This window comes from Neodiprion pinetum, chromosome 1 (genome assembly GCF_021155775.2).
Source record: "Neodiprion pinetum isolate iyNeoPine1 chromosome 1, iyNeoPine1.2, whole genome shotgun sequence".
NCBI classification, from domain to species: Eukaryota; Metazoa; Arthropoda; class Insecta; order Hymenoptera; family Diprionidae; genus Neodiprion; species Neodiprion pinetum.
In genome coordinates, this window is record NC_060232.1 from 37,448,480 (window position 1) to 37,461,850 (window position 13,371).

Sequence of the window (13,371 nt, forward strand, 5' to 3'; positions counted from 1 at the left end):
GAGGTCGCGCAACGGGTTATCTCAACGCATGAATTTCATGCCATTTATACAGGCATGTATATGCTGGGTCTATTTAAAGGAATAAAAATTTGCGCGAGTGCGCCACTTGCGGCATTTAGACAAATACACGGACGTGTTCTACATAGGTATACAAGCGTTTGTGATAAACGCGTTATTCGAAATTAATTAAATCTCGTAACGGAATCCACCAGCTACACTTCCCCTGCTCGTATTATGTACATATGCCGGTTGATCAAGGTCCGAAGCTTCGATAATCGCTATAATTATACTCGTGAATAAGCACAAGTCTTATATTCTCCCCATGTACATATCCATTCACTGACAATGATATTCTTCAAATTTTTCTCGTCACATCTCAACAGACCAAACATTTCCATTGTACCGCTGGTATGGAAGCCGGCAATCCTATTACATATTTGCATTAATTACGTCATTTCACTCTCCTTCGTCGTTTTTACTTCTACAAATTTTTATATAAAATATGACAAATATGTTTCGGTGGAATAATAATAATAAAGAAAGAATGCATAATTATTTACCCTGGAAAATAGCCGCGACGATGAGTGTATATGCTGTGCAAGCCGCAACGCACGACACCTGCACCTCAATTTTGATCCTTGATGAAGAAATATTGATGGAAGAAAAGGCTACGAAACGGCTGTAATTTTAGGTATAATCTCATCTCGCATTTACCTCCCAGAGTCTGTACAGCAGAAGAAATTTTCGTCGTCGTTATTAGTTCGCTTCTTTTACAAATGTGTATTAATCGTATATTATTTGAGAAAGGTTCATTATCTCCACATTATTAAATATGCATTCTCTTGTTGTAAAGCAAAAAAATTCAAAAACTCACCAAATTAGGGATTAATCCACATTCTTGACGGTCACTGTACACCGAGAATCCACGTTTTTGCGAAGAAAGCCAATTTATAAAACGACTATCAATGTTTTAATTGGTTTAGGTCAAACTTGGTCATTAGTTGTTCCGAAGGCAACATGTGCAAGTGATGATAGATAAGAGAGAAAGGAAAAATGAAAGTCATTGTAAATTTAGGAACGAAATATTACAAAGCTATTGTAAGTCCGTTGCAGAAGAAATAGATACCAGACGTTTCCTAGATTTTATATGCATGTTAACGACAAGCAGTTACTCACTTGAAACGTGCTGAACGCGTAGCTACAGTATTATTTCTAAATTAACTAAGTGAATAGATGAACCAGCAAGTCTTGTGTTAAGACGTATGTATATTTTGATTGTGCCGCGGTAATTTTTTCAGTTCGAAAACTATTTTTCATATATAGCTCTGGTAATTATGATTCAGTCTATACAGCAATTATCGCACAGTATATGTAGCTGGTTGTGTATCGCTTATGATGGTACGGTGGGAGAAGCTTTTCTGCAATTGTTTCATAACTAAGGATAAATAACTTGTGTGACAGAGTGAAATTCAAGAATTCTATTATCGTGTCTGAAATAGTAATTTCACGCGATCAATTCGATTGAATAAAACGCAGGTATACTGAATGCAATAAAAGAAAGTAGAAGATTTTTTCCTTTCTTCGCTAAATAAATAGAATTGTATGGAAATTAGTGACTTTTTTTCGAAACTCAAACTGTGGATGTTCCGATATTATAGATTGGATGCAAGTTTGGCAAAATAGTTTTCTTTTCTCTCAACCACGTCTGCAAAGTTGATGCAATTCTTTCAGTATTCATCTGCAAGAAAAGACCGATATTATTTAACCAAAGTTGAAAATTTGCGAGAAGCGTCGAGATTAATTGAAAAATGAATACCTCACCTCTGGTTCTTCGCATTCTTTGGGATCTAAATCTTTCATTATCTCTGCGCTGTTTAAAACGCAAATCTTTGCGCCAGATCTTATAGCCCAAATCTCCTCCGTAATTGGGCCAATAATTGTTATCTGATCCAAGGAATTCGTCGTTGGCCTGGAAAACATTTTCATCACTTCGGTCGACGCAGTTTTTATTTTCAGAGAATAAAATTTTATATCACAGTCAAAAATACAGATGAAGCATGAAATTGAGTTGGATAAAGGTGAGAGGTGAATCGCTACATGCTGTCCTGAATTACGGACTAAAGGATACCTTCATAATAATGAAATATTGATAATTGACGTGATACATACTTGGTGTAGAAACTCCTAGCTATGCTTTGAATACTCATTTCCTGTATAGCAGTGGTTCTTTCGCTCAGCGAGCATTTTTTATTGCTCTTTTTCTTCATCGATTCAAGCATTTGCACAAGTCGTGCTTTATTCTTGTCTGCCTCTTGTTGGGTCAGCTTAATGTTCTTTAATTTTTTCTTCTCTGCCTCCGCATTCTTCTTTTCCTCCAATGCCAAACCTCTGTAATATCCACGTTCCTCGGACGAGAGCTCTTTCCAACGAGTAGCCAAAATCTTTCCAATCATTGGCAACGTCGCACCTGGATTTTCTTCAAGTACTGAAGTAACGGAAACAAAATATAGATGTATTACGTTAAAATTTTGAAGTTTTCTAAAATGATCGTTATATTGTTGATGGGAAAAATTTCTTACAAGTGAGGAACTGAAAATAATTACATTACTCACCTTGAGCTCTAATTTCATAGGAAAACTTGGAAAATCCAATGTGATATATAGTTTGGGAACTCGGTTGCTCTTTACTTTGATTTTCACTACTATTGGACTTGGCAGTGTTTTTTGGAACTTCGTAGACGGAGACATGAGTGGGGCTCTATTGTTAAAACAGAGTCAATTCACTCTTCGAAACAAGTAAATAAATGTAAAGCAAAATAGAATAAATTACATTATGAGGTAAGTGCTGAATGTGGTAAAGAACTAGGCTTACCCTTAGTCCTGGTATTTGTCCCCTACTCCAAAGGTTTAACAAGAAATCGGAATTTCCCGAACTGCTGTCGGACTGATTGTTGTCTTTGGAAGATTTTGACGGGCTCGAAACCTTTTCAGACACTGGCAAATGGGTCGGTTTTTCTAGTACTGCAGCAATATCAAAATCCTCACCAAGATCGACAATTGGTAATTGGCTCAATGTTTCGGAGTAGTCGGTATAAGTACTTAATTCAGTATTCTTTTGCATGTTATTACTTTCAACTTCAGGAGCTGTTATAGCATTCGGTTCTGGTTTATTCCCGGGTATTTCCTGGCCAAACTCAGAGTTCTGTTTTTCAGTTGCAGTAGGTCTGAAATTTGGATAAATTTAAGAGATTAGCATGTATTCGGTCTGTTTGAAATAGATGCTAATGCAAATTATTCCTTCAATCTTAAAATCTAAAGGCTTATACCAAGTATTGAAAAATATTACCTTACAGCATGGCCAGTTTTGAATATACTCGGTTCTTTATGCCTATGGAAATCCTTCTCTATATTTGATTCATCGTCAGAATCGCTCAGAATAGGAGCAGGGAAAGTTTTCAATAATATACTAATGCTATCTCTATCTGCAGGCGCGGTTTTCTGACCTCGAATATCATCAATGATAACACTGGAATTCACATCCGATGTCAGACCATCGTTTGAGAATAGTTTATCAGATCCTTTCCTCTTCACATCAGAGTCGGTATTTAGATCGACAATAAATTCGCGAGGTTTTTCTTTATTATTGTTTAACTTGGATTTCTTGCATACAGGTACTTCCATCTCTCTAATAACATTTTGCGTAATATCGTGATACTCTGGGGTTCCACACATCGATGTATTCATCTTGGATATCTCAGGTCTAGTATTTTCATCACGTAGATTATAAAAATTTGCTAAAACCGTGTCAAGCCTCTCAGATATAATATCCTAAATGAAAAAAATTTGATGAGTATGAAGAATTGTTCTGACTAACCTCAAGTTTATAGTTAGTTACAACTTTGCATAACATATGAATAAGGTTACATTACAAGCGAACAATATATCACCTGGTTTTTAAGAAATACAGATGTTTTATTGGGCTCTAAATTAACGTCCACTTCGTTGGGTGCAATTGTGATACTCATGAGAAATATTGGCCGCTTTTTTACCGGAGCTTTGTCACCAAAATGATCTGCTACACTCTCACTGATAATCTGTATCAAAAAAGTTAGTAAACATGTGGAATACAGTAATAAGAATATTCAAAAACCTTACATATTATCTCGAAACTCATGACTAATTATTTTAGTGAACCATAAAAATATTGCGTCGAGTAAAGGAGGAAGCAGTCTGGAAAGTTATTTCCAAAGTCTTAAACTACTTTGAGAATGGAACTGTGAAACAATCAGTATTCAAATTTGGACGAAAAGTTGGAATGTAAAAATTATTTACCTTTTCAAATTGCTTGTATTTAACAGGACGATCGTTTATTATCACATATTGCTGGTTAGGCTCATAGACAAGTTGCAAGTCTGTTACCTTTTTTTTGGGTATCATTAACTGTAATTTTACCTAAAATGTTAATATGTTGTTTTAAAATTACTTTTCTTTTTAGAGTGAGTATTTTGAAATGTTCGTTGTACGAACTGGACAATAATAGAATGCAGGACTACTACAAATTGTTTCAGTTTTTACAGATGAGAACTTATTAGCTAGTTTTAACAAACCTCAGAGTCCTCGTGAGTAATCCATTCCAAATTGGCGACCACTTTACCTCCGAGAAAATGTCCAAGTGCCTCTTTTATATTATCACATGACGGTTTTAAGAATACCAAGTGATTATTTACTCTGTAAGTCATCCTGACGATTGGTTTAGCCAAGCTGAGGCCTTTGAGAATATTTTCAATGTGTTTTACATCTTGCTTTGATTTCTTCACATTTGAAATTATTTGCCTCCTCACCGGAATACGGTCAAACAATTTTTTAACTCGTATTGTAGTGCCTGAAAAAAAATTAGTTATTGGATCCAAGAGCAGTGGCACAAACATCTTGGATGCAGATACTAACAGTTGCATTGTGTAACATTCTTTTCAATCTATAAATGAAAGTCAAAATTTGGTTCTTACCGACAAAGGGAGGAGATAACTCCCTGCTAATAATACTTCCATTGTTGTCCAAAACATAAGACCTTGCAGTTTCATCTTGGATCGTTTTTGTTGTCACCTTTACTTCGGCTGCAACCCTGCATATTGCATTGAGAGCTTCGCCGCGGAACCCATACGTTGTCAACGATTCTGATGAAAGGAGTAAATGAGTTTCCATTAGTCTGGACTATTGGTGTATAATTTCATGGTATTCATATTTTATAATATGCTCACCTAAATCCGCAAAATCGAATATCTTTGACGTGCAGTGAGGCAGTGCCATGTTCAGCACATCGGTGACAGAAATTCCACAACCGTCATCTCGAATTTCAATTAATGACAAACCATCGTCAGTCTACAATATCAATATGAAAAAGTAAATAAAATTAGTCGAAATCATCGACCAATGAATGGAGATAACGACATCTTTTGAATCTTGTATAAATTTTACGAATACAATTATACACATACACGTGTATTTTATACAATAAAATTTATAACCATTCACAGTAGTATTGAGATAAATAATTTCTGACAGTCTCACCAGATTAATTTCGATATTCTTAGCACCGGCATCCAATGAATTTTCGACGAGTTCTTTGACGACGCTCGATACGGAGGTTATAATCTGCGTGCTTGTCACTAACTTCACTGTCGTACAATTCAAAGCTCGAATAGACATATTAGTTAATAAATATATAATTCTAAAATCAACCCTACAATCTACAATGACTGACAATACCAAATTGTATTCTCCAAGAGTTCCCGCACAAACCCATGTAAGAAAATTTAAAATGAAAATTCGAACGTCGTACTCAGGCGACATCTATCTCTATGTATACATGCATGTGTGACACTTACATAACGTGGCTTGATCTGAAAAGAAAATGGAATCCGAGATGGCACCCATTCTGTTGAGAAACGATTTTTCGCTGTGGTTTGCAGCACCATGTAAGAATAATGACTCTTACCTCGCGGTTTCGATCAATGCTACGATTTTAACCCTTGGAATTGTCACTCGATTTTCAATTTCGTTGACAAGCCTACTTGAGTGATACACAGTCGCTAAACATATGTCAACGAAAATCTGAAAATCTCGAGGAAAATCTGTTTTCATAATTTCTTCACTGGCGGCGAAGTTACGTTTCAGACATATTTTTCTGTACATCTGTTAAATATTTTTTGTAGAAATTAATCGTGTTGAACAATAAAGATTAAATTAACAAATAGTAACAGAGGACGATGAACATAAAATCAGATGGACATTTATATTTTATTAGTAAATAATTTTTTTTCCCTTCCACGCAACATAACATAATTACAGAAAATACGTTCTTTTCTACAGTAATTCATTGCCATAAACCTGTTATAGGTAGTTATGTATAAATCGGACGTCCGTTTGGGATGTAGGCAGTCGGGAAGATGATGGAAAAAAAAATCCAATCAAATGTGCCTCTCCATACGCATTCTATTTCAAAAATTCTGTTTAAAAACACAACTTCAAATACTCATTATCCTTATTATTTTGTAGTTTTTTTTTTATTCTTCTCGTTTTCTTCTTCTTCATTTTATTTATTTATTTTTGTTTCCTCTTCCTTCCTTCAAGTATTATTATAATATTAGTTTATAAGTCGAGCTTGACCGGAGACGCCGGTCGAATTAGTTATATACTGTAACATTCATATTTTTTACATTATTCATACGTAAGTCTTGTAGCAGAGAATCGTAGCCCAGGTACCCCCACTGATTACACAAATTCTTATTTTTGCCCCTTTCTCTCTCTCTCTCTCTCTCTTTCTCTTTTCCTTTCTTTTTAATTATCATATACGATGCAATACGTCAACAATAAGGTTACCGTCTTCTGGTATCTGTTTGGACCGACTCTCTAGAATTTAGCAAATTTACACAAACAGCCAATAAAGCATTTCGATTGTGGTCTCTTGAAGAGTGTCGCGAAATGATAGTTGGACACAATTTTCACAGGTCGTAATACACGGTCGTAAATGCCTTTCAAATGCTCTCTGTATTTCGTGTAGAAGAAAATATTATATCTCAAAGAACAAAGATGTAAAAACATGGTGAATTACTACTAAATGCGGCATATACAAGTTGCCCAGGATACCTTTACTATATATATATATATATATATATTGGTACATGTTTCACCAGACACTGCACTTTGCTTTTGAACACTAGTACATTGTCGTCGCTGCTGGTTAAATAACATAAACTCATTCTATTTCGCCCGTAAATTGTCGAGAACTTCTAATCATAAATTCTCCATAGTTATGTGTTAATTTAAATTGTATAAAACAAATTGCAGAGAAAAAAACAAAAAGTAACGAAGATGTAAGGAAAAAAAAAAAAAATCATATCCGTAAATAAATAAAAGGGTTTTAATCAAATTCGTCGCTAGGTTCCTCTTTAAAAGAATAAAGAGTCCATCATCAGTTCATATTATAAGGCAATTGTAGATCTATTGAGTAACAGTTCATTTTTGAAGAACGTAGAACACTTTTAACTAGCACAGTCTTCTGTAAATGTTGACCATTCAAATACAAACCCCTGTACAATTTGATAATAATTTTCCCCTTATTTTTAGAACTGCACACTTTTAACTAATGAATTGGGAAATAAAATATTCCTAATTGATAGTATAAAAGGTGTGTAATTGCAGTACAACTCCAATCAAATTCACCTGTATTTTTCACTATTGTACAGCTATATTCAATAAGCACACCCGTTATATTGTGCAAGTCAGTCATTAAATGTCTTTAAAAAAAAAAAAAAAAAAAAAACTATCAACGCAGAAACCGAATTAAACCTGGTTATAACAATGTCAGCGTACATAAAATAAGGTCGATCAATTGAACGTTCGAGCTATAGACGCCGCATACTGAAATTTTGCTCATCATCATCATCACCATCATCATCATCGTCCTTGTCGTCATCATCGAAGTATCTTGGATAAAACTAGACATCAACTGACGGAAATATTATTCATTTCTGTACTATTGAAAATAGTAAAGGATCTACATTTTAATAAGTTTGGAAGAGATGAACCAATTTAAGGAGGAAATAGTCTGGAAACTAGATTGATCATAAATAAGAAAACATTTTTTACCACTCAGAAATAAAATGTTTAATCCCGTCATGTGATGTTTTGTATAAATCGGAGACATATCTAATAAAATAACACAACCTCGATTTGAACCCATTTATGGAAACGAAAAAATGATAAGACTAAGGTCACCAGCAGCGACTATAGTATACCTAGTTTTATAGTACAAAACAACTCCAGCTTTTTGCGTACTACTACATCATCAATTGTCATTTGCGGAGCAAATCTAGGCTAGCGCAAAAAGTGCTTACTCTTATACATCCTTAAATATTAGGTAATATTATCATTACTAAACCTTACAATATTCAGGGTCGGTCTCTCGAACATGTTTTTATTATTTTACCATTTCTTTTATTTTCATTTTCATTTTTCTTCCTCATTTCGAGTCAATTGAATGTAGAGAATCGATGAGAGGATACGGGACACAATACAAGATGTACAGATCAATTCAGAAAGGATTCGATAGCGCGATTTCGAATATTCAACAACTTGTGTGAAAATTCGTGCTTATATAACATTATGGACAATTCCCTTTTACGAGAACATTAAGCACTTTTCAATCTTTTTTTCTTTGCAAGTTCGACCAAAGCCGTACAATGATATATAGTTTCAACTTGAATAGAATATAAATGGCGATGATTATATTTTTGTCAAATGTAGTTCGGATTAAACATCCGAAACACAACGTACAGTAATAGAATGATGAAGCACTGGGATACATAAGTGTTTCATAGTCGACCAACCTGAGTAAACTTAGTAAATTGTTAAAGATGAAAAATTTTCGGAGTAACAGATCAATTGGTACGTGTGTATAGTAAGTGAAACAACGCGGACGATGAAAAATCCAAATAGTTCATACACGCGATTGTGATGACATTGAAATTTCTTGCAATGTCTCGGGAAAAAGATTATTTGGATAAAACTATACATCTTGCACCGTTAAATTATGTGGACATAAGATATTGAAAGGGAAGGATGGCGTCTACGCGATGATTCATTCGTATTATCTCCAGTATATTGTTATAGTTTACAGTGGTGGCATTAACAGCGATAAAAACTTAAAGATTTTAAGAAACCCTTGCGAAGAAACAACGGTGGGCGGAGGGGAGGGCAGGGGGAGTTTTTTGAATGATCTTGGTACGATACTTGGAGCGATTAAAACGCTACTCTAATTACTATCCCCAACGATCAATCAATCAATCAATCAGTAATAAATGTGTATTGTTTTGTGAGGTTTCGGTTGTTTCCTACTTCCTATCATCCTGGTCGCATTCACGGCTTATATGGCCCGTCTTGCCGCATACGTAACAAGTTTTACCACCAGATTCCTGGCAGTTTCGAGCGATGTGGCCCGTCTTGTTGCAATTGTAACAGCTCTGTCCAGAGAATCGGCCAGAGTCGTTACCCTCAGGGCAGCTACGAGCAATGTGCCCAGTCTTGTTACAGTTGTAACAGCTCAATTCAGGAACCTGTCAACATATAGTTAATTTCTAAGACACGACTTCCCTTGTAATCAACCATTGTTCACTAAAATTATTCATCGATTCATCTCAAATCAAAGGAAGGGTTGAGTCAAACTTCTTCAATACTCTTATTTCTTTAAAACTAAATCTTTTGCTAAAAAATTATTGCAGAAAGCATCAAATTGTAGCTCAAAATATTGAACATCTGCATGAGTCATAGGTGCAAGTAATAAGCTAAAAGTATTTCTACATATTGAAAATGAAGTTGGAAGTAACTGTTATTCATGTCTTTAAATGTATTCTCTCATTGTTTTTAAATTTGTATAACTTATAACAGTTTACAAGGGTAAAACAACTTTGCAGTCAAACATGTTGTTTTTTGTGTACCTGCTGAGTCAATAAAGGACTAATAAAAACGTCCGCTTGTAAGTATGATCCAGTGGTACGTGAACAGGTGTAAGAAAACAACGGAAAAGTACAGTACGTAAAAAAAAAAAATTAAAATTGAGGGAAATGAGACAAATGAAAATTTAATTTGCAGAAATAATTGATATCAACTAGTATATAATTGAACTGTATCGAGAATAAATCAACGATAAAAAGTTTGAGTTCTTTTAATTGATGTTTATCGAGGTGCAATTCAGATTTCCACACATTCATTGATTTATTAACTTACAACTTATGGTTTAAATAAAAATTCTGATGAAAATTGGTCCTCACGTTTGATCCTACCTGCTGGCAGTCCTTCGCGATATGCCCAACTCCGTTACAACGGTAGCACAGGTCTTGATCTTCCTTACAATCACGTGCAAAGTGACCATATCGGTTACACTTAAAGCACTTCTCACCACGATTCCGTCCACCAAAACCACCGTCACGGTCACGGTCACGATCTCCTCGGCCGCCGCCTCCGGCACCGCCTTGCGGACATTCTCGTGCGAAATGGCCCATCCGGTTACACTTGTAGCACACGCTTGAACTCATCTTTTAGTCTGCGCCAGAAGAAAGATGTGATTTATTTATTTTTCTTTACATTTTAGCAGCGTGGAGAGTCAATAACTGAAAATATGTTTATAATTTGAGAAAAACAAAAAGGACCTTGCATACATGTCGAGGCAAGTACAATGCCACTTGAACTCGCAAATGATTGTGAGAAATACATATCGCCAACTGTGAGCACTTTAGTTCCATGATTTGTAAAATGGATACCCCAAATTTCTCATTACTTTCTGCTTTCAGTGTTCAGGGTGCAGCAGGAACTCGAAAAGCGTACAAAGCGTGCAAATTAGGTGAACTCTCATTGCATTGTAACCATATGTGATGAAAAGGGGTTGGAGTAAAAAGAGTACTGCACTAATTTTTTTTTTTTTAAACAAAAAATCCATCGTCGATCTAGTGTTGATTTCTATAAGAAATTAAGATGTTTGAAATTCTTGCGATGAAAATTGTTAACAAAGGAATTGACAAAAAGCTGCAGAGGGGGAGCCGTGCCAAAAAATAACGAAAAGAGAAAGCAGGTGAAACTCTTGCAGAGTTTGCATCATGGTGGTACGAAAATAGAAAGGTATGCCTTGATCTTAAAGCAGCAGCAAAACTTGGATACTTCAGAGTAATGGCAACACGTAAAGAATCCATTACCTACATCAACCTCACGCTTTGTCACTGAATATATCTGATATAGTCAGTTCCTGACAAAAGAGATTGGCAATATTCATTTACGTTTCTTTTTTATTTTTTATTTTGATTTTTTACTATCATGGATAACGGACATGGGCATAAATGTGTATGGGTTTACATGCAAAGTAGCTGGATTCAGATAAAGGCTGCAGAGGCAGATACACGATTCTTTGTGTATTGATGCAGAAAATGCACTGTCATATCGGTACTTGTTGTCGCAGAAAAAAATCTTATATGCCATTATAATTACAGCAAATTTATTAATGAGATAAATCCTGGCGACTGTGTTAAAAAAAAATTGTTCGATTGAGCAAGAGTCAGACAAATGTACTATAAATGTAAAATCGCACGAGGCTTTTGAAAACTGAATAATTTTGTGAAGATAATAATTGGGTATAGATTTTTTTTCCCCACTTTTGGTAATATTTACGAAGCTTTGAATAAATTGACACGGATGATTTTCTATCGAGATTCAAAAAAACTTAACCACTAACAAATCATATAAAAATAAAAAATAAAAATAGAAAAAAAATAGAAAAACTGCTACTAGTCACCGCTTCGACATTATCTTGGTACTTTTTAGGTTTCTCTGACTCATACGTCTCTTTCATCATGTATGTACAGACCCTTAGATTAATTCTGATACACTCAAGGCCACCGTTGGCATTCATTTCGTATGTTAAACAAACACTAGCAGACTACTTCAGTGGCCTTGAATGTGTGAGAATTAAACTACGATTTCACACATAAATCAATCAGGTAAGTTTTTAATTTTTTTTTTTTTTTTTTTATCAAATTGGAGTAGCTTGGACTAGGAAAAATATCTTACAAATATTCCCCACAGTTATTCAATCGTGTGAAAAATTGCGAAAACTGGAAAAATCGGCTGAATGATGTACGAAAAAATGACTAATAATGCTGATAATAACAATATCAACCACCAAAGTGGCGAGAGAATATGATACAACGGATTTTGAAACGACCGGTAGACGTTCGCCTGTTTTGCAAATTTCATGAAATTCTCTTTTTTCCAGTTAGGTGAGACAAAAAACTTGCGGCAAAAAGAATCTGGCAGGATCGGGCGAAATGGGTTCAATGGCTATATGTCCGAGTAAATAGCCGCGATGGCGGGGCAAGAGGATGGGAGGAGGGGGAGGAGGGTACGTGTGGGAATAAAATAGACGTAAAAGTTGTTGAAAGCAAGGGAAAAAGAAAGAAAAAAGTATTGAAGGATAAGAAGCCGACGCGCAGTAAAAAGAGAGACAATACGACGCTAATAAGAGAAAAAAAATTGATTCGGATAAGAGGTCGCATCGGTTAGCAATTTCCATGCGGGGAGTGAGAGTACAACAATACGACGATTAAATTTTTTGGAGCGTCCTGTAGAGATGCACGATTAAAGGGTTCGCAAGGGGGGGACGGATTAGATTTTTCAGCCAAGATGACGATTGGTAACGAAATAATGATGATTGGGGGAAAAAATTGATGAACGGTTGAAGCCGGATGCGCCGAAACGGTGATTTTCTCGATAATTAAACGTATTCGGACAACGTGGCTTTCCCCTCCTTTTCGTTCAAGAACATGTACGCCACAGCCGACAACGCGAAGATGGCACCCTACAATGACGCCGTAATCCTTCTTTCAGGCGAAAAAGAGATTTCGAATGAATTAAAAGACGGAATGAACCTGCTTTGGGACGGGGCCAATGCGGCGGGACGATTGTTCGATCGGTAAATGGATAATGTTCGTTAATACTTGGGTAAAAAGTGATAGAAGTTGAGCAGACCACGTGCAGAGACAGTATGCCGCGGGCGTAAAACTATCGAGCATTGATTTTTACTATAATATTAATATTTACCTTTTAAATGAGTGTCGTTTCTCGATCTCTGAATCTTATGGACAGCTCGGCAACTGGCTTTGCACAACCAACTCGCGCAAAACCTCGTTTTTTAAGAAAAATCTCGAGCTGATGCTACACGGACGGCTACGACGACCATTAACTACAGGAGCGAAGACCCGCCAATCGGTGAACCGCTGCCCGCCAAACTTGCGTTGCAACAATGAACACCTCCGGTTTCTACAATACC

At 35.7% G+C, this 13,371-nt stretch overlaps 2 protein-coding genes across 5 annotated transcripts; both read right to left on the minus strand.

Moving 5' to 3' along the window:
* Positions 1–297: 297 nt before the first annotated feature.
* Positions 298–5,867, minus strand: LOC124214456 (PMS1 protein homolog 1). 3 transcript variants are annotated; one of them, XM_046616730.2, is made up of 14 exons: positions 5,568–5,867; positions 5,258–5,378; positions 5,006–5,173; positions 4,607–4,881; positions 4,332–4,451; positions 3,947–4,093; positions 3,346–3,827; positions 2,872–3,223; positions 2,613–2,757; positions 2,170–2,485; positions 1,822–1,969; positions 875–1,738; positions 561–724; positions 298–426 (listed from the first exon to the last, which is right to left on the minus strand). In XM_046616730.2, exons 1-12 carry the CDS (start codon positions 5,847–5,849, stop codon positions 1,631–1,633), a joined length of 2,664 nt encoding a protein of 887 aa, XP_046472686.1. In that variant the 5' UTR covers positions 5,850–5,867; the 3' UTR covers positions 298–426; positions 561–724; positions 875–1,630. The 3 variants fall into 3 exon arrangements, with proteins under 3 accessions (XP_046472686.1, XP_068989177.1, XP_068989178.1); XM_069133076.1 differs by having other exon boundaries at positions 298–481; XM_069133077.1 differs by lacking the exon at positions 4,332–4,451.
* A 410-nt stretch (positions 5,868–6,277) lies between these two features.
* CNBP (CCHC-type zinc finger nucleic acid binding protein) lies at positions 6,278–13,342 on the minus strand. Of its 2 annotated transcripts, none has more exons than XM_046637252.2 (3): positions 13,143–13,342; positions 10,340–10,599; positions 6,278–9,613 (listed from the first exon to the last, which is right to left on the minus strand). In XM_046637252.2, exons 2-3 carry the CDS (start codon positions 10,589–10,591, stop codon positions 9,392–9,394), a joined length of 474 nt encoding a protein of 157 aa, XP_046493208.1. In that variant the 5' UTR covers positions 10,592–10,599; positions 13,143–13,342; the 3' UTR covers positions 6,278–9,391. The 2 variants fall into 2 exon arrangements, with proteins under 2 accessions (XP_046493208.1, XP_046493207.1); XM_046637251.1 differs by having other exon boundaries at positions 10,328–10,599; positions 13,143–13,337.
* Between the last annotated feature and the right edge of the window lie 29 nt (positions 13,343–13,371).